The 21,828-nt window shown below is 41.3% G+C and overlaps 1 protein-coding gene across 3 annotated transcripts in view; it reads left to right on the top strand.

Moving 5' to 3' along the window:
* Positions 1 to 21,828, top strand: part of LOC120051037 (guanine nucleotide-binding protein G(olf) subunit alpha) — a 66,680-nt gene that overhangs the window by 29,622 nt on the left and 15,230 nt on the right. For all 3 annotated transcript variants that reach the window (XR_005477219.1, XM_038997644.1, XM_038997646.1), the window contains exon 5: positions 4,716 to 4,813. Coding sequence is in view for 2 of the 3 variants with exons in the window: in XM_038997644.1 (XP_038853572.1) it covers positions 4,716 to 4,813 (98 nt within the window). In the remaining variant the exon portion in view is untranslated. The remainder of the gene's footprint in view (positions 1 to 4,715; positions 4,814 to 21,828) is intronic.

Raw genomic sequence — 21,828 nt, 5'->3', positions numbered from 1 at the left:
CATCCACCTGATGTGTGTGACATATCAAGAAGCTGATTAAACAACATGATCATTACACAGGTGCACCTTGTGCTGGGGACAATAAAGGAGACTCTAAAATGTGTTACACAACACAATGCTACAGATGTCTCAAGTTTTGAGGGAGCGCACAATTGGCATGGTGACTGCAGGAATGTCCATCAGAGCTGTTGCCAGAGAATTGAATGTTTATTTCTCTACCAATGTCGTTTTAGAGAATTTGACAGTATGTCCAACTGGCATCTTAACCACAGACAACGTGTAACCATTCCAGCCATGACATCCACATATAACTTCTTCTACTGTGGGATTGTCTGAGACCAGTCACCCGGACGGCTGATAAAACTGAGGAGTATTTCTGTTTGTAATAAAGCCCTTTTGTGGGGAAAAAGTCATTTTGATTGGCTGGGCCTGGCTCCCATGTGGATGGGCCTATGCCCTTCCAGGCCCACTCATGGCTGCGCCCCTGCCCAGTTATGTGAAATCCACAAATTAGGGCCTAATACATTTTATTTAAATTGACTGATTTCCTTATAGTAACTGTAACTCAGTAAAATCTTTGAAATTGTTGCATTTATATTTAGTGCGATTCGTTTTGATTAGAGAACGAATCGATGCGATATGATTTGATGCACTATCATTTGTTGCATAAACACATTTTCCATTGTACATTAACATCTGTGGCTGATGGAGCTGTGCCTCTCTGAGCTGGGTCTGTCTGAGCTGACCTCTCTCTCTGTGTGTGTGTGTGTGTGTGTGTGTGTGTGTGTGTGTGTGTCTATGGTGTATGTACTATGTAGGCAACTGATCTGAGCTATAAGGTAGACTAGGGATCTACCAACCCACTACCAATAAGATTAGGGGGGGGCGATGTTTTTTTGTCCCACGTACTTTGGTTCTGAAATCACCATCACCCACTAATATGTAAATATTTATTGTTTACAAATTAGCTATGACATATGAATATATAGCACAACTTTGGATTTCACCCCCCCATCTCAAAATCAAATTGTTTTGACCATTTGGAAGTTGTAATGAAGTGATCTTCTACTCTCTCCCTTCGGCCATGCAGTGTGCCCTTGCAAAAGTGATTGTGTTCCCCATTAGGAAATTATAAGCTTTACCTTGTACAGTATATCTAAAAATAGCATATACACTGATTTTGTTTAAAGAAAAACTACCAAAACTATTGCCTATGGTAAACCTGAACAATCAAAATAAAATCTGTTGTAAGCCCCGATCAGCAGGTATAGCCAGATGAGAGTTGTCCCCGGTAGCTTACTTTTATTACGGTAAAACATCGTTTTCAACGGCACATAGATAATAATAACCTAGCAAATAAATAGGTTGTCACTCAACTAATAAAGCCTAATATCACGCAAGCCATTTTGTGGTGCAACACAGATGTGCAAGATCAGGAACAGGCCGCCCATCTTGCGCTGTTCAGCCTGCGAAGCTGGGCACAGTGCGCAGTTTGACTAGGCTACTGAACAGTGAAAATTGCCTGGGGTTGTTCAGCATGCAGAATTACTTGTAGATTAATGACTGTCAACAGTTACATGCAGTTCGACACTAAAGGAGAGAAAGCATCAGTTGTCACAAAATAAGATTTAAAACAAAAACATTTGGGACGATAGAAAGAATGTAATATGAGGAAAAAATTTCAAGTGAATTGCATGCTACATTTGGATCGGTTTGGGGGCTGCGGACCGATGCACTTGTAACTTTAAATATTTGAATTGGGAAAACAATGTTATATCCCTAGTAGATAGCAGATACATGGTCAATACTGCGCAGTGGTTCAGTGCAGACTGTTTAGCAGAATCGTGAACAAGGCTGGATCAAACTTTGCTCAAGCCCTTGTTGCATCGGCGTTAGCGACTTTAGCAGGCCTTGACATTAGCACTTGTCCGGGTCAATTAAAACAAATTGTTGGACAAGCAGATTATATATATTTAAGTTGTCTGAATGGACAAGTAAAAAAAAAAACATCACAATATCAAAAATGTCTCTACCCCGGGCAGAATTGGATCAAAGTGCGACGTGTTCAAATCAAATTCTATTAGTTAAATGCGCCGAATACAACAGGTGTAATGCTTACTTACGCGCCCCTAACCAACAATGCAGTTTTTAAAAATTACGGATAAGAATAAGAGATAAAAGTAACAAGTAATTAAAGAGCAGCAGTACAATAGCGAGACTATATACAGCGTGGTACCGATACAGAGTCAATGTGCGGGGGCACTGGTTAGTTGAGGTGCGGGGGGGGGGGGGGGGGGGGCACTGCAAATAGTCTGGGGAGCTATTTGACTAGATGTTCAGGATTCTTATGGTTTGGGGTTAGAAGCTGTTTAGAAGCCTCTTGGACCTAGACTTGGCGCTCCGGTACCGCTTGCTGTGCGGTAGCAGAGAGAACAGTCTATGACTAGGGTGGCTGGAGTCTTTGACAATTTTTAGGGCCTTCCTCTGACACCGCCTGGTATAGAGATCCTGGATGGCAGGAAGCTTGGCCCCAGTGATGTACTGGGCCTTTCGCATTTTTCTGTTCTATCCTGCCGGTACATCGTATAACCAGCCAGCTGTATGTTGATATTGTCATCATTCAGCCACGACTCCATGAAGCATAAGATGTTACAGTTTTTAATGTCCCGTTGGTAGTTTAATTTTCCGCATAACTCGTCCTAAACCTATGAATTCTCAGATAGCAGCCCGACCTTCGGCCCCTCTTTCTCCGCCTCCTCTTCACGCATATCACGGGGATCGGGGCCTGTTCCCGAGGAAGCAGTGTATCCTTCGTGTCGGGCTCGTCAGTCGTGAAAGGAAAAAAAGGATTCTCTAGTCTGCTGAGTAATCGCAGTCCTGATGTCTAGAAGTTATTTTCGGTCATAAGAGATGGTAGTGGCAACATTATGTACAAAATAAGTAAAAAAATGAGTTGCAAATAAACAAACAAAAAACAATCGGCTGGGGGCACGTAAAACGTCTGCATTCTCCGACGCCATTTGTCCTCCCAATCTTTGCAGAGCGCATCGCAGTAGAATTTATTGTAGGCCTTCATTGACAGGCACGAGCAGTCTTTCAATCATGCAGTCGCGTTCAATCATGAACTCGTGACATACGTTTTTGAGATCAAAGCGAGCCACGTGTGCACATTTGTTGATATTCATTGCTAGTTAGTGAGTTATTTGCCCAGTTATAACAAATTTTAGGTCAGCAATGAAAATCCTGGAAAAGTCATGGTGTTGGCATCAACTGCGTACGTGTCAGTGGGCTGTTGCCGGGGAGGGGGAGAGAGTTGATGAAACCAATGCTTCATACTCTGGTTGTAAAACCGTCTCTCAAAATTGTTGAGATTATTATTTGATATGTTTTTGTATTTTTTTATTATTGATTGTTGATCTAATTTTCCATATCAGCATCTCCTGTATTGATAAAATGCTACTACAACCCTGTGCTGTGTACAAGCTTGTGAATAGAATGTGTCTGACTATATGTTGGAAAGACTACTGTATTTATTTCATTATTACTTTTGCGTTTTTACTAGGGCTATTTTATTTAAGTAGTATGTGTTCTGCAAGTGGAAATGTGTCTGATAAGCTATAAGAAGTTTGTTAATGGATATTTATATTTTGTTGAGTGTTGAGAATTATTGGGACAAATGATCTTGTTGGGACAAGTAACTTTCGAAAGTGAATAATCTGTCCTACCTTGTTCGATGGACAAGTAGATAAAAAAAGTTAATGTCAAGCCCTGTTTAGCATTTGAGTTTGTTTTGAGTGTCTGTTGCCATTTGTTTGCCTGTGTTGTGGTTATTATGTGATGACCCCACCGGGGGACTAATTATTGTATACCCATCGCTCGACTCTCTCTAAGGAACGAGCCTCTGTTTCTCAGATCCTCCCTCTCTCCTCTGTTTGTCTTCCTGCCTCCAATCACCCCTCCCTTCTCCCTCCCTCCCTCTTTCCTATTGGTATACTTCTGAGGCAGAAGACAGCGAACAGTGTGTTTGTGTTGTGTCCAAAAAAGCGTTTTGGATTTTAGCGCTGGTTTGTCCCTAAAAGTTCAGCATTATATTGTCTTGTCGTTTTCGGTTTGGATATTAAAAGTTCATCTTTATACAGTATGTCTCTCTGGCTCTCTAAAAGCCACCAATATCATGTGAGATTAGCCCTGTCCTCATATGATACAAGTTCCCTTCCCAACCTCCTCCACCACACACCTTCTGTCCTTACAAACCATAGACTGCTTCTCCACTCACTAGCCCCTCATTGAATTGGTAATTATGGGGATGCTCTTTTTCCGCGAGCGGTATCATTTTACCCCCCTTTTTCTTGTTTTTGTGTTCACGCTGTGAATGGATCAGACGTTTTCCACCTTAGTTTTATTTATTTCATCCCTTATGACCAATCTTTTCACGTGGTGCAACACGTGAATAATGTATAATGGAAGACACTTGTGATCATCTAACCTGCTGCTACAGAGGGCACTTACATGAAATGTACTTTAATCTATCATGCAAATATACATGGAACTCAAAGTGATGATAAGTTGGCTCTCTTGGCCAAAAGAAAATCCCCTGTTGAAGACACTCTGCTTTGACAACACAGGTTTCTCCCTGGGCTGTTACGTGTCTCTCCTCCTACTAACCCTGTCCCTCTCTGTTCTTCCCTCTTTTATTTTCATTCGTGGAAAAACAGGAGTTCTTCGAACATGCCAAGCAGCTCTGGGACGATGAAGGCGTGAAGGCGTGCTTCGAGCGCTCCAACGAGTACCAGCTCATCGACTGCGCACAGTAGTGAGTAACCCCCCCATCCCTCGTGCCCTCCCTTTCTCCCATCTCATCCTTCTTTCTCCATCCATCCCTCCTTGCCTCTTTCATCCTCCATCCCAATCATTCTCCCCCCGTCCTCATCCTATCTCCCCTCTCTCTTGTCCCTGTGGACTCCCCATCTCTCCACTGACGTTGCATGCAAACTATTCGAATTTTATTCTACATAGTGCAACTTCAATTAAGCCGGTCCAATTGTGTTACGGGTGAGAATATCCATTGTGTGCATGAGTGTTACTCAAGCATCCTCTTTAATGAAAGCTGGGTCCTTACAGATGTAGTAACTTAATTTGAGCTAGTTTTCTTCAGCAGGAAAATAATCCTGCAGCAACAGGAAATGTGGATTATAATTGATGGATCTTTTTGTAGGGGTTGATACATATTTAGTAAGGGAAAGTTCTCCACGTTGATCCAATTAAGATCCTACAGCTGTAGAAGAGTTCTGCAGTTTCCATCCAAACACAGTCCTGGTTGCTTTCTCAGCCAATGACATGTCTCCGTTGACTCTCCTCTTGTGTCCTGGGCCCTCACGGCATTCTGATTTGGCCTTTTAGACCTCACATAAGCACCCAAGTCCTCAGAGGTGCTCCTTAGGGATTTAATGGAGCATGATGTTTTAGGCGTTTGTGTCAGTGTGTGTTTGGGCGCGTGTGTGTATACAGTACCAGTCAAAAGTTTGGACACACTTACTCATTTCAGGGTTTTTCTTTATTTGACTATTTTCTACATTGTAGAATAAGACATCAAAACTATGAAATAACATAGATGGAATCATGTAGTAACCAAAAAGGTGTTAAACAAATCAAAATAGATTTTATATTTGAGATTCTTCAAAGTAGCCACCCTTTGCCTTGATGACAGATTTGCACACTCTTGGCATTCTCTCAACCAGCTTCATGAGGTAGTCACCTGGAATGCATTTCAATTAACAGGTGTGCCTTAAGTTAATTCGTCGGATTTCTTTCCTTCTCAATACGTTTGAGCCAATCAGTTGTGTTGTGGGAAGATAGCCCTATTTGGTAAAAGACCAAGTCCATATTATGTCAAAAACAGCTCAAATAAGTAAAGAGAAACAACAGTCCGTCATTACTTTGACTGACCTTCATGTCTTAATCTGGAACATGTCTTCAAGTGCAGTCACAAAAACCATCAAGCGCTACGATGAAACTGGTTCTCATGAGGACCGCCACAGGAAAGGAAGACCCAGAGTTACCTCTGCTGCAGAGGATAAGTTCATTAGTTACCAGCCTCAGAAATTGCAGCCCAAATAAATGCTTCACCGAGTTCAAGTAACAGACACATCTCAACATCAACTGTTCAGAGGAGACTGCGTGAATCAGGCCTTCATGGTCGAATTGCTGCAAAGAAACCACTACAGCATTCTGCAGCGGATACGCCATCCCATTTGGTTTGCGCTTAGTGGGACTATCATTTGTTTTTCAACAGAACAATGCCCCAACACACACGCCCATGCTGTGTAAGGGCTATTTGACCAAGAATGAGAGTGATGGAGTGCTGCATCAGATGACCTGGCCTCCACAATCACCCGACCTCAACCCAATTGAGATGGTTTGGGATGAGTTGGACCGCAGAGTGAAGGAAAAGCAGCCAACAAGTGCTCAGCATGTGTGGGAACTCCTTCAAGATTGTTGGAAAAGCATTCCATGTGAAGCTGGTTGAGAGAATGCCAAGAGTGTGCAAAGCTATCATCAAGGCAAAGGGTGGCTACTTTTGAATAATCAAAATATAAAATATCTTTTGATTTATTTAAAAAAAGAAATAGGTTACTACATGATTCCATATGTGTTATTTCATAGTTTTGATGGCTGTACTATTATTCTACAATGTAGAAAATGGTACAAATAAAGAGAAAAACCCTTGAATGAGTAGGTGTGTCCAAACTTTTGACTGGTACTATATGTGTGTACAATTTTTTGTGTGCACGTCGCAGAACCCGACCCCTTATTTGGTCTTTATTTGACCCTCATTAATAAACATACCATTTCCATAAGCGACGGTACAGCCCATTATGCAACATACATATTATGCAACATACATGTTGTTGATGTGCTTGAATGAGAAGCACTCCTTTGTTTAGGAAAAGCGCTACGGACGCCACTTGGCTTACCACGGTCTAGTCTCTGTTTGTGTTCCCCTCTTCGCTGTGAAGCAGTGTATTATACCCCTGGCAAATACTGTGACTGTGAAATACACACAAGTTGTCCTCTTCTAATCTCCAGTCATTCTGTACATGGCAGCGGGTTGTGTCGAGTGGAGTGAAATATGTGACGTCAGAACCCCTTTTTGTTCCTCTCCCAGGAAGTCACCCATTATCCTGAGGCTTACTGAAGGCAGACACACACCCATCTGAGTGTTTGCTCTGGCTGAGTGTGTGTGTGAGTGTCTGTGTGTCTGTGTGTGCGCACGCACATATCGCTCAATGCCATGACGCACAGTAGCTCCACTGTATCCATGTTCAACTGCTCACCGGCTATCTCGTTTCCATTGACACCCATTGGGCTAGGAGGAGGAAACTGCCATCTGTGAGGGCCCATAACTGATGGTTAGCGCTAAGTTAGCACAAGCTGGCATTTCAACCTCCTGTTCCTGTACATTTAGCCGTAGCTAGAATGATAACGTGTTTCTTCTAGTCCGCTCACTTTGTTTAGCTTTAAAGGTAGATTTAGCAATATCACATCATTATACTGAAGTCAAATCTGGCAAGACTGCCACTATTGGCTGTTTTAAAATCTGTTGTTGATGACTGTAAGCAAGAAGTCGCCCTTCTGTTATGATTGTCATATTGCTGAGTCTTTAAGTTGTGATCATCCAGTGGTAGCTGGTTCAGAACACATATTGATCTAGGCAGCCAGCATAGCCTACCCTCTTCTCTGTGCTGCATTTAGCCTGTGTAGTATCCAGGATGGCTCCATGGTGCTATTCTTAAGTCCTCCAATGACCTATGTAAAGCAATGGAAAATGCTCAGTAGTCAGTGTCCAGTAGCACCCCCTTTTCCACTTAGCTTTTTCACTTAGCCGCTGCTATCTCTCAACCCCAATTTAAACTCTAAATGATTATGGGCAGATAGACAAGTCGGCAGGTCCAAGTGCTTGTGTCAAAGAGGAGGCCCATATTGACATTCCACAATCCTATAAGCCAATCAATACCGACTGTACATTGTACATTTAGACTGTACATAGTGCATCTAGGGTTTTTTTGGGAGGTGGGGGAGATCCGTTTTCTGTTTCATTTAAATTGATTTCAATGTTCTGTTCAGTTGTACAGTTCGGAGCCGTTGGGCCTGTAACGGCGGTCCTCCTCCTCTTCAATCGAAAAGGAGGAGTATTGAGGGAACCAAGGCGCAGCGGGTTGTGAACACATAATATTTATTAAAGACAAGACGAAAACACGAACTTCACTATAAACTAACAAAACAACAAACGGAGTAGACAGACCTGAACGACGAACTTACATTAAACACGAGAACGCACGAACAGGGAAAATAGCCTACACATAAAATGACGATGTACAACACAAACCGAACAGTCCCGTATGGTGCGACAAACACTGACACAGGAGACAACCACCCACAACGAACACTGTGAAACAACCTACCTAAATATGACTCTTAATTAGAGGAACGCAAAACACCTGCCTCTAATTAAGAGCCATACCAGGCAACCCTAAACCAACATAGAAACACACAACATAGAATGCCCACCCAAACTCACGTCCTGACCAACTAACACATACAACAAACTAACAGAAATAGGTCAGGAACGTGACAGGGCCGTGCATTGATGCATCGTTGTGTGCCTTTGAAAAGCCCATAAATGTCATGGAATGGCTAGTTTGTTTCATTCCACTTTGTTTATCCATTGGAGTGTTGTCAGGAGATTGCCTCAACTTGTTGAGAAGTGTCTTGTTTAGTAACAATAGTGTTACGTATTTACTTTACTTCCTGCTATATCAATCCCAAAAAACGGTCAGTTTGTAGGCGTATCACACTGCATTGAAACTACAGTGACGTAAATGCCATGTACAAAACGACCAAACAACTGATATAGGGGGGCAGTCCACCATTTTGACGACTTGCCAACAACTATACCAAAGATGATATTTTTCTAGTTTTCTATATAATTTGTGAGCACACTGTACCGTAGCTTGAAGGCTAGCATCTAGACACACTGCCGTTTGTGTACCATTGAGTTTATCCGTTAGCTTGCTGTATATTTCAGTAACTGATATCATACCAGCACAAGTACACAGAGGGTCCTCTTCCTCTCAGTCTCTGGTAATGTTAGCTTCAGGCTAGTCGATTACTTTATCCTAATATACAAAACTCTGAGATTTAAGCTCGTCGAAATGGACCCCGTCTGTGACTTCAGGTTTGAATTTGCATAAAAACAACCTTGCACAATAGTTACTGTAAGAAAAAGAAATAAGATTTGGCATATGTAGAATTAAGACTTTTGTGCTTTATGACACATTGAATTCCTGACACTCACTGAACGTCTTAACTTTTGTTTTATGCTTTTCATCTTTTATTGTGCTCTTTTACTTTTCATTGTAGACATCTTGCATATTCACACTGTTAATTAGTGGTGGCAACTATGTACATTCTATGCATGGACTTGGTGGTGTGGGGTGGCCCTGAGGGCTGTGTTGCATAACTGGACTTGCTTATGGACTATTGCTGATCTATGGATTGGTGTGAGAGAAGTCTCCATGATAATGTCGAAAATGTCATGTGTGTCTGAACCTTGTTTTTCCTAAATAAAAACATAATTTCCACAACAACATGTATACAAATATACACATAGCAACCGTATGTTGTACTCTCAAAACTACACAGCAACTCCCCTTGAGTATGTCACTGATGCTCAAGTAGTCATGTATTTAATAGCTACCATCACCACAATAGCAACAGCATCGCCACCTCAAAAACATTAGCATTAGCACGATAAATGTTAGCGTTAGCCTAGCACGCTAAAGCTGTCTGCGCTAGCTGCATATCCTGGTTTGTGTGCTCAGTGGGCAGTAGGAAGCAGAGGACACTGTTGATGTTGCAGGCTGATAAGGCCTTAATATAGTCCTGTGGGAGCACAATAGGAATCCTGTTCTGACTGGCCTGTTCTGTTCCTAGCTGGGGAGAGCATTGGGCATACACAAATGCACGCTCTCGCTCGCTGTCTCTTTCTTTCTGTCCTCTCTCGCTTTTTTTCTGTCCTCTCTCGCTTTCTTTCTGTCCTCTCGCTTTCTTTCTGTCCTCTCGCTTTCTTTCTGTCCTCTCGCTTTCTTTCTGTCGCTCGCTCTCCCGGCTAGCCTAGTTAATCTAGTTGGTCCTATGTGGAGATTGTTTTTCCTTGCTTAAACCAGGTTGGTATAAGGCCTTTAGTTGAGTTAAGGTTTCTGTCTCAGCTGTATTTCACCCTTAATTCTGGTAATCCAGTGAGTTTGGTATGAACTTTGGCTAAACACGTATAGCCTACATTGTACAAAAGAAAAATATCAAAACACAGTTTTGAGATTTGAACTTCAGATCAAGTATTGTTTTTGTTGAAGTGGGTGCGATTGCTTGTTTTCTCAATGAACTCAGGAATATCAGGTTTCCTATGCAAATATTTGCCATACAAGGCAGGGTCGGAATAGTCCCAGTAAGCAAAATGACTTTGAAAATACGTATTTTACAGACGTTGAAGTTGGGTTCAATTTCAGTTCTGAATTAAAGGTATTTTCTGTATTTTTTAAATACATATTTTACAGGACGTTGAAAAAGCATCTTATCCGGATGTTAAAAAATACGTATTTCCCGGACATTTTTGGTTTTGAATGAAAGTTGAAAATAAGTAATTTATAGACGTCTATGATTGGACCAAATCAAGGCTGGTCTAGACCGGACAAAATCTGAACCAAACATAAACGGACCAAAAACAAATATCCGTGGATGTGGATATCAAAGCCGGTCCTGAGCTGCACCAAAAATATGTCCAAAAGGCATCGGCCCGTGCTTACTGAGGTGTAGCCTACAGTGTTGCCTGAAATAGAATTTTAGGAATGCCCATATATCTACTGTATGTGGTAAGCCAACCGGTTGTAAAACACCAAAAAGCGACTTCTGGACAGGACCAAAAAAAAGACGTTGGCTCGTGCTTACTGGGGTGTAGCCTACCATGTCGGACCGCAATATAATTTTATGAATGCCCATCCATGTGGTAGGCCCACCGTTTTTAAAACAGGCCATTGAATTGGCTTTATTAATCCTGATTCCTGTGACTAATCAATTTGGCTAAATAAGCTCTGAATATCATCTACCTAACTTTATCAGGAGTTATCACAAGCATATTTGTGTTATGTGTTTACACAGCGGGAAATGCAAGAGTATTTTCTTTTTCACTATGATCAGCTTGTCAAAAAATGTACAGATACAAACTTGAAACCACTGATCATGACAATGAGGTGAAAATTCTGGACAAAAGTTGATTGTCCATTCAACTTTGACCTGTCCTGTTTTTAAGATATGTTTGTTAACATGACAGCACATTTTTTTATTTGATTGAGCGCCATTAAGGTTAGGCTATTTGATCAGAGAAACCTGCATGATGTAAAAAGTGTAATTCATACAATGTATCTCCAGCCTGTAGGCTACAGAAAAGGTCACATACTCTTTCTACCATATCCTAGATCTGCTACATGATTTATGTTAGATCATCTTTTTTGGCGGAACATTGGTGGAGCGCTGCAGAGATCCCGAGTGGCGCAGCATCTCAGTGCTAGAGGCCTCACTACAGACCCTGGTTCGATTCCAGGCTGTATCACAACCGGTCGTGATTGGGAGTCCCATAGGGCGGTGCGCAATTGGCCCAGTGTCGCCCGAGTTAGGGTGTCATTGTAAATAAGAATGTATTCTTAACTGACTTGCCTAGTTTAATAAATAAAAAAAGATGCATCTCTCCAACAGCACCCTGGAGAGACTCGCTGGGAATAGACAAGCTAAATCATTTCCCCTCTGTCTTTGACAAAGTGGGCACTGCTTATCAAAGGCCGGCATCAGCGCTCACCTAAAAAGCCCACATGCCACTGGTTGAGAGAAATTGTCATAGGCAGAATTTTGTGAGGTTTATGTGTTGTTTGAGGTGCATCTTGGTCAGTATAGCTCAGAAAATGCCGCACTTGTCAATCTGCCACCATAGACGGCCGCCTAATCCTACCTAATGAGCGGACCAGCCGTGATACAAGGGCTCCCTAGCATGTGCAATGCAGCCCAATTACTCAGTACAGTTGAATTCAATCACACTATGTCATTGTTCTACCATACTGTTCATGTGGTTCTGCCGTTGCACTGGACTTCTTCCAGATTATACAAAGAGGTGGCACTCACACAAGTGTGTAGCCTACACACCGGAGGTCCTCTGTACAGTAGCTCGTTTGGTAGAGCATGGCACTTGCAATGCCAGGATAGTGGGTTTGATTCCTGGGACCACCCATACGCAAAAAGTGTATGTACACATACAAGTAAGTCACTATAGATAAAAGCATCTGCTAAATGGCATATTATATTATTGCACAGTGCCCTTATACTGCCTGACTTGTTTTAAAGACCATTGAGTTGCAGTTGCAGTAGTTGTTTTTAATTCTGATTGGACCATGGTGCTTGCAACAGCTGGCTCCTACATAGGCCACGTACTGGATATACAGTTAAATACATCAAAATGACCATATATCATGATAATACTGTTCATGACAAACTGTTCCCACCCCTCTTGTTGGTGGAGAGAATTTTGCAGTTTTAAAGCTAATTTTCTTGCAATTCTATACATTTTGCCATGTCTAATGTGTATTAATGTGAAATTTGAGTAACAAAAACAATTATATGGATTTAATATTTGTCCAATTATTGGGTATTTGCTCAACTCATAAGCATCAGAAATTGTCCTTATTTAGCATATCAAGATCCTGATATGGACCTCAGTCAGGAGCATATGTATTGTATGTGCTGAGAAAATATACTGTGTAGGCTGAGTGTCAGTGTCATTCCGCATATAGGCCTATCTGGACATTGTATGTTCTCTATCTCAGGATACCTAATGAGTCAATATCCAGCCATACCATGTATGATATCCAGACGGAATCCCCCAAAAGATTTGTGAATAATAAATATGGATTTTATTTTTGACAAATTATTGAGTATGTGCTGAAAACTCAGAAATTATCCTTATTTTCAGCAAATCGAAAATCCTATCAAGATCCGGATATGGACCGCAGCCAAGAGAAGCATATCTGAAATCAAAATAGCTTCATATCTTGAATGTGCTGAGAAAACACATATGTGATGTATACAGTCAGTTTTTGTCAACATGAAGAGAGAAAATAGGATGTCACATATCTCAGGATATGGAATGAGTCAATATCCGGCCATAGGAAATGTCCATGTGTAATATTCTGAGTAATCCCAATATCATACAGTGCCTTCAGAAAGTATTCAAACCCCTTGACTTATTCAACATTTTGTTGTGTTACAGCCTGAATTCAAAATTGATTAAATATATGTTGTGTTGTTGACATCTACACACAATACCCCATACTGACAGTGAAAACATGTTTTTAGAAATTTTTGCAACTGTGTTTTAATATGAAATAGAGAAATATTTCATTTACATAAGTATTCAAATCCCTGAGTCAATACATGTTAGAATCACCAGTAGCAGCAATTTCAGCTGTGAGTCTTTCTGGGTAAGTCTGTAAGAGCTTTGCACACCTGGATTGCACAGTATTTGCACAATATTATTTTCAAAATTGGTTGTTGAGCATTGCTAGACAGCCATTTTTTAGGTCTTACCATAGCTTTTCAAGCAGATTTTGAGTCAAACTGTAACTCGCCTACTCAGGAACATTCACTGTCTTCTTGGTATGCAACTCCAGTGTAGATTTGGCCTTGTGTTTTAGGTTATTGTCCTGCTGAAAGGTGACTTAATCTCCCAGTGTCAAGTGGAAAGCAGACTGAACCAGGTTTTCCTCTAGGATTTTGCCTGTGCTTAGCTCCATTCCGTTTCTTTTTTATCCTGAAAAACTCCCCAGTCCTTAACGATTACAAGCATACCCATAACATGATGCAGCTACCACTATGTTTGAAAATATGTAGAGTGGTACTCTGTAATATGTTTGGTGCAAATCCAAAACAACACTTTGTATTCAGGACAAAAAGTTAATTGCTTTGCCACATTTTTTGCAGTATTACTTTAGTGCCTTGTTGCAAACAGGATGCATGTTTTGGAATATTTTTCAGTACAGTCTTCCTTCTTTTCACTCTGTCAATTCGTTATTATTGTGGAGTAACTACAATGTTGTTGATCCATCCTCAGTTTAATTGCTGTGATTGGAGAAAACTATGTAATTGTTTTAAAGTCACCATTGGCCTCAGGATGAAATCCCTGAGCGTTTTCCTCCCTCTCCGGCAACTGAGTTAGGAAGGACACCTGTATCATTGTAATGACTGGATATATTGACACACCATCCAAAGTGTAATTAATAACTTCACCATGCTCAAAGGGATATTCAATGCCAGGTTGTTTTTTTAAAATCTACCAATAGGTGCCTTTCTTTGCAAGGCATTGGAAAACCTCCCTGGTCTTTTTGGTTGAATCTGTGTTTGAAATTCACTGCTTGATCTTACAATTATCTGTATGTGTGAGGTACAGAGATGAGGTAGTCATTTAAAAATCCTGTTGAACACTTTTATTGCACACAGAGTGAGTCCATGTGACTTGTTAAGCACATTTTTACTCCTGAACTTATTTAGGCTTGCCATATAAAAAGTATGGTTGAATGCTTATTGACTCAAGGCATTTTATGCTTTTCATTTTTAATTAATTAGTAAAACTTTTGAAAAACTTCCCTTTGACATTATGGGGTATTGTGTGTAGGCCAGTGACATAAAAATCTCAATTTTAAAATGTAGAATGTAACAAAATTTCGAACGTCAAGTGGTGTGAATATTTCTGAAGGCACAGTACGTGTATATGTTAAGACACATCTGGATTCATCATTTGTAAGGATATGGTGCAAATCCACAAAACTCTAAATATGCATTTGGAAATGGTCTGTATTTTCTAGAATATCAAAAACATGTCATGTAAAGATATCCCCTGATATGGATCCTTTTTTGACAAGTGAATGCTTACTGTATCAACTTATGACATCCTATGACAGTTTAGTACAGCTTAGGACTACAGACGTTACACCGGCACGATACAAGCTACAGGTGTAAGACCTTAATTTGACCAATATTGTTACAGCAAAATAATCCTGCAGCAACAGGATTTGAACATTTTAGTTCATAATGTTGCTTGATCAGTGGTTAGGATATTAGCTGGCCAAAAGTAGGCTACATGAAAAGTGCAATACTGTTAGTGTGGGTTTTCAGTGATTTTATGTTAATCACGATGCTCATCTGCATTTCCTGCAGTGCAGGAAAATTCTCAGCAACAAAAGTGATCAAATTAAGATCCTATACCTGTAGTTTGGTTGATTGGTACTTTGACACATTAGTGGTGTGTGATTGGTTGTGCTTAGCAGCAGAGGAACATATCACCATAAGGACAGACTAGGGGCTCGATTCAATCAGATCAGCCTTAGCCAACATCCGCGTAGCGGTGGTTTTGGAGGTGTCTGAGGAGGAACTGAGTTACAGCTGAGAAATCCACAAGTGGCTCCCGGCATTATACCTAAAGTGGAAATTGCCATTGGCTGTACGCAGTCGCATTAACAGAAATCCCATGCAGCGTTCTTTACAAGTTTGAACACTGGAATGTGAGATGTAATCTATACCTTGATTAGGATGATAGAAATTCTCATTGTTTTGTTGAATTAATATTACATTTGAGCATAATTATTTCTACAATATATAGCCTACACTCTCTCGTTCTGAACTTCTAACGCAAGTGGGGCGGATGTGGCTGTGACATTGATCAGGAGTAGCTGCTCTCTGATTTGTTGGCTCCAACACCACCTCCGACACAGCCAAAACATCCGCTATACGGGTGTCTGCTATCGCCGGTGAAAACTTGATCTGATTGAATCTAGACCTAGGTAATGCCTCCTGTTTCAAAGCAGCTATGTTAAATGAGGTCAAGTAGAGCACCTCCCTATAGCGCTAGCTGGTACAGAGGCACAGGCAGCAGGGTGTCTGCATCTAGAGTGTGTTTGTGTATGTGTTTCTGTGTCAGTCTGTACGCGTGCATACACCAGGCCCCAGCCCAGGAGTACAGAGAGAAGACTGGAGAGACGGGGAGAGCGAAAAAGAAGGAGATCTTAAGGAAGGAAGGAAGAGAAGGGCAGAGCAGTCGGCAGCAGCGCTGCATTTTAGGCCCCAGCCAGCGCCTGTGGACTTCTGTACAATGCTCCTGTCCTCCCTCATCCCCTTCTCCCCTCTTCTCCACGGGGTCTCTCCTCCCCCTTCCTCAGAGCTTATGTAAACGAGCCGTGGAGCCGGGGCAAGCTGGAGCTATTTTTAGCCACTCGGTGCTGCCAAGCACAAACTGACTACAGGGTCACATGGCTGCATGGCCAAATCAAAGGGAGAAACCCACCAATAGGCTCTAAACAAAGGAAGGTCAGCCACAGAAGGAGAGAGAGAGAGGAGGGAGGGAGGAACTATGCCACCGATGTGGTCTGCACACATACTAGATAGTATTCCATGGTGTTTGGGCAGATTAACACACACACAGACTGTACTACTTACACACATGAGGTGGTCTGCAGTGCACACACTAGCATAAACACACACACACCTACACTCAGATCGAGAGACATGCACATACACATAGCTTGGCTTGTGCACTCACACAGTCCTGCCAAACACTCCAACCCTACGGTTCACGGAACCTTCTTCTGTTCACGGGCAGAAGGCCTTGAGAGGATCTCATTGTGACACCATCTCTGATTATAGCAGCACAGGCACACGCACATTTGTGATGGTAGTGAAGAGGGATCGGTAGGCCTTTTGAGGTGTGTGTGTGTGCTCACAGTCTGCTCATCCTTGTGTGAAGCCTCATCAGTGATAGGGAGCCCCCAGTGCCTTCCACCCCCTCCTCTGTCACTCAAGAGTGCGACAAGCTGTGTGTGTGTGTGTGTGTGTGTGTGTGTGTGTGTGTGTGTGTGTGTGTGTGTGTGTGTGTGTGTGTGTGTGTGTGTGTGTGTGTGTGTGTGTGTGTGTGTGTGTGTGTGTGTGTGTGTGTGTGTGTGTGTGTGTGTGTGTGTGTGTGTGTGTGAAGGAGACGTGAAAGCTAGCTGTTTTAGGAAAGTGGAGGGGACGGCCCCACACAGACTACATACACAGAGCATTTGCTATAGTCATATAGCACAGGCAAACAAACACACACACACACACCTACTGCATGCTCAGAAGATATGCTGCGCTTTAGGATTATATACATATATATTTGACTCTGGTTTGACTGTGTACGGCAACTTCTGTATATAGGCCCCAAAGGGCAACTATACTATATAGCTTCTTTTCACTCTGTCTATTCTTTAGTATTGTGGTGTAACTACAAGGTTGTTGATCCATCCTCAGTTTTCTCCAATCACAGCCATTAAACTATGTAATTGTTTTAAAGCCACCATTGGCCTCATGGTGAAATCCCTGAGCGTTTTCCTCCCTCGACGGCAATTGAGTTAGGAGGGACACCTGTATCTTTGTAGTGACACCTGTATCTTTGTAGTGACTGGGTGTATTGATACACCATCCAAAGTGTAATTAATAACTTCAAAGGGATATTCAATATCATGTTTTTTTGTGTTTTTTTTACCCATTTACCAATATGCAAGGCATTGGAAAACCTCCCTGGTCTTTTTGGTTGAATCTGTGTTTGAAATTCACTGCTGGTAATCCATCTAAAATGGAGGATAGAGTAGGCCCGTCCTTCTTCTCTACCATTTGGTCCTCGTCAGTTCATTCCTTCTCTAGTTAACCCTCATCATTCCCTACATATCTTTTGGTCATTGTTTGTCCATGTGCAGATGTTTGTAGCCAGATCAAATCGGAAGACAGTGTGTGTGATGTACACTGTGATTCTTTGGCTAGTTTATGACTTCTCTCCCCAGTCAGCTAGGCCCAGCTGTTATGGCTTCTTTTCTCATATTGTTGGACTGAATTTTGACATACTTGCATTCCGCCCGAGGTGGAGTAGGAGAGTGTGGTGCAGGGCAAGAGATGTGTGTGTACTCGCGATTGTGTCTTTGTTTACATTTGATTCTGATCTAGGCTATTGTAGACGTGTGGGTTTGTTTGTGATTGTTTCATTGCCTATGGTTGTGTGAGTGAGCGAGCGCAAGCCAGCTAAGGAAGAGGAGGAGCGCTCTCTATCGACCCAGCTGACAGAGGTTGCCACGGCAACCCAGCTGCAGCTCAAAGCAGGCACAGTCAGTCACTAAAGGAGGTGCTCTGGCTTCACCCATCTCAGTCAGAGGGGGTGCCACCCAGTGGCCACTAGAAGAATAACACAAACAGAGCCTAGCCGTCTGCTGGGTTCGGTCAGTTAAGAGTCAAGAAGCTGGCCCTGTTCCTTTTGGATAAATCAAACATCCTATCACGGCTCTGCTTCTATTTCCGTCCCTGTTTTATTTATGGAAGTTAGTGATTGGACCAACTGTAGAGATACAGACCTCTCTCTCCTGCTCTCTCGCTTTTTCTCTCTCTCCATGAGCAGTTTCTCAAAAGTGTGTCTATAAATCTAGTCGTTTGTGTGTATGTGTGTCAAACTGGTGGGGCCTGCGCAGTGTATGTGCTGAGCTGTACTTCCCTAAATAGAATATGTTTTATAACATTAATGTGAAAATTAAAATTGCAGATAAATGGTGGTTTCTAGCAATGTAATTGTCTGCATTTCCAATCCCCTATATAATATTTAATTTTTTTCTTATTTTTTAAAAATGCTTCCTTTATTATTTTCCCCTAACCCTACCACCCCTCCCCTAATTGGAGTAAACTAATGGACAACAACACTTAGGCTTCTACTTCCAGCTTATACATACTATATACATTTTACGGACACAGTACATATTACACTAGTAATCCATTTTTTTGTCCCACCCTTCGGCTACCGTCAACCCCTCCCATCTATCTCTGAAAACCATCCAGAGTTGATTTCTATTTGCCATATATTTTTTCAAATGTTCTGTGATGTTTCACAAAAGTTCTAAACCTTTCTATTCTCAGTTTCTACAGATTGTAAATTAAAGATGACAATTTCTACTAAGAGTATTATTATATTAGTGATCAAATGACTATGGCTTTTCAAGTCACCCAGCTGTGGTATTTGCAGAGTTAGCTTTAGGTAATTGTTGTGTTGTATCTACCATATACATAACGTTCTATTGGTTACAATCATTTTTTATAATTGAAATTGAAAAACGTAGTTGTGTATCAGTTCATAAACCATGTGCGATGGAATCGGCACATTGCAAATCTCTTTCAAACTATTTTGCAACTTGTATGGCGTAGCTGTCATTTTTATGGTCTTTATATGGAACTGGTATGCTTTTTTTTTTATCACAGCAAAAACATTTGATCAATTTTAGTCTTTAATGCAGGGCTGACAAGTTCATTAGTTTCTCCCACTTCTACTTTCCTCCTCCATTTTTAGCTGCATGCCGTGACAACTCCAACAGTCTTATTTATGATATAATTGGGAAAGATTTTACAGTAAAAAAAAATATATCTAAAAATAATGTTTGATAAAAAAACTATTAGTATATTTGAGTTTAACCATAATAATTGTTGCAATATTTGTTTGGTCTTTTCTGGTGGATTAAACTGAAATTGCAACCAGCTTTTCTATGGCTTGTTTTAAAAATAGCTGTATTTTGGAGATGATTTAATTGTCAAATTAAGTGAGAGGTTGTAATCTGAATGAAGGGAAAGAGGCTATTTTTTAACCTTAGGTGATCCATTCTTACTAATCTGCTGGAGAACCAGTTTGGATTAAAGTTTAACTTTTGCATGACTGAAGCTTTTAGTGAGAGGTTTAATGCTTTAATATTTAATCATTTTGGCCCTCCGAATTCATATGCATTATATAAATAGGGCGTTTTAAATTTGTCAGGTTTGCCGTTCCAAATAAAGTGGAATATTTTTTGGTCATATAATTTTAATTAAAAAGTTGTTCCGTGTAGGCAGGGCCATAAGTAAATGAGTAAACTGGGATATGACTAAAGAATTAATCAGGGTGATTTTTCCACAAATAGACAGATATTTAACTTTCCATGGTAGCAAGATCAACTACTACTACTACTAGTTTGATGGTTTTCGCCATCAATTGTTCCATTAACAATTTCCCTAGCATAAAGCTACTTATCGTAATGAACAATATCAGCAAAATGCCTGTGATAAGTGATGGTCCGTGTCGAAAATGTTCAGTTTATTGTCCCAGCTCTAATATGTGTGTGTGTGTGTGTGTGTGTCTGTGTTTTTATATGCCCGCTCGGGGCTTGTATAATCTGTCTTTTTCGGAGCGGATCCATTCCCAGGGATATTTTTAGCCCCAGCTCCCCTGCAGCTGGGTGGGTGTGTGTGTGTGTCTCTGTCTGTGTGGTATCTGTTAGGATGCAAAATGGCCCCGTCTTTCCTCGTATAAACTCTCTCCATTGCCAGGGAGAACGAGAGCTCCTATCATAGCTTCTAGTAGCACTAAGAATCCTAACATCAATCTAGTCAACTAAATCTTCATGTTCTTCCCTCATTTCCCCCCTAGACATCAATGGCAACCTATTCCCTATATAGCGCACTACTTTCGACCAGAGCCTATATAGGTCAAAAATAGTGCACACTATATGAAAGTAGGGTCTATAATTTCAGACTAGCATTAATTTGGACCAGAGCTGGGCTTTGGTGAAAAGTAGTACACTATATAGGGAATAGTGTTTAATTTCAGACACAGACCTGGATGGAGATAGAGTTCGTAATGTTAAACGACTGCTGCTACCAGGAATATAGGAGTTGTGTAAATTCCTGTCGTTTTCTGGCGGAGCCAGAGATAAGCAGGCCAGACTCACACACATAAACACCCAGCAGCTATTCAGACATGTAACACTAGAACCAGACAGAGCTATTTTAGTGTACTGCTCTGGTGTGTAACTGAGAACGTCTGTGTGTGTTGGGGGGGGGGGGCTCAGTTGGTAGAGCATGGTGCTTGCAACGACAGGGTTCGATTCGATTCCCATGGGGGACCAGTACGCAAAAAGTATGAAAATGTATGAACTCACTACTCTAAGTTGCTGTGGATAATAGCATCTACTAAATGACAGAAAGTACAAATCTAACATTTCAGCATCCTAGTGTTCCTAGTGTGAAATGGGTTCAAACTCATCAAGCTTACATATTTGCCTTTATACTATAACTTGTGGTGTAAAATACAGCCATTTTCTTCAATTTATTAATATAAGTAGAAAAGACTACAGTATAGGCCGTCCAGATCCATTGGGAAATATATATATTTCTCTGCCTGTTATTTGGAACTGTCGGTTCCTCTGATAAAGCCATTCCCTGTACGTTGTGTTGTTGTTTTGGTGACTGACCAGATTTTCACATCAACCACAACAGCCACTCAAAATGTGGAAACTATTGATCCCATCTTTCCATTCAACCAATTAATAGCATCACTCCAGTAGATCTAGGCTATGGACAAGTCTGAGTCAAAAAAGCAGGGCAGCATTGGTCTGTTTGTGGATTAACAGGTCAACCTTGCATTTAATAGCGGAGTGTTGGTAGCAGGGGATGGTGGGGGCGGGTCACTTACAGTCATGGATAATTAATTATGAAACTTGGCTGTGTTGCTGTAGCGTTTACAGGCCCAAACTCCAGAGGAGGGCACTTTTTTGTTTCAGTGTTTTTTGTGTAAACAATCTGGCACTTGTACCAGAGGTTTGTTAACACTTTATTAACTATGGTACTTGCTAAAGAATTCTATTGGTAACTGCCTTG

Source organism: Salvelinus namaycush, chromosome 7, assembly GCF_016432855.1.
Source record: "Salvelinus namaycush isolate Seneca chromosome 7, SaNama_1.0, whole genome shotgun sequence".
Taxonomy (NCBI): domain Eukaryota; kingdom Metazoa; phylum Chordata; class Actinopteri; order Salmoniformes; family Salmonidae; genus Salvelinus; species Salvelinus namaycush.
Note: the sequence above shows the minus strand (reverse complement) of the source record. Positions and strands in the feature narration are given on the sequence as shown.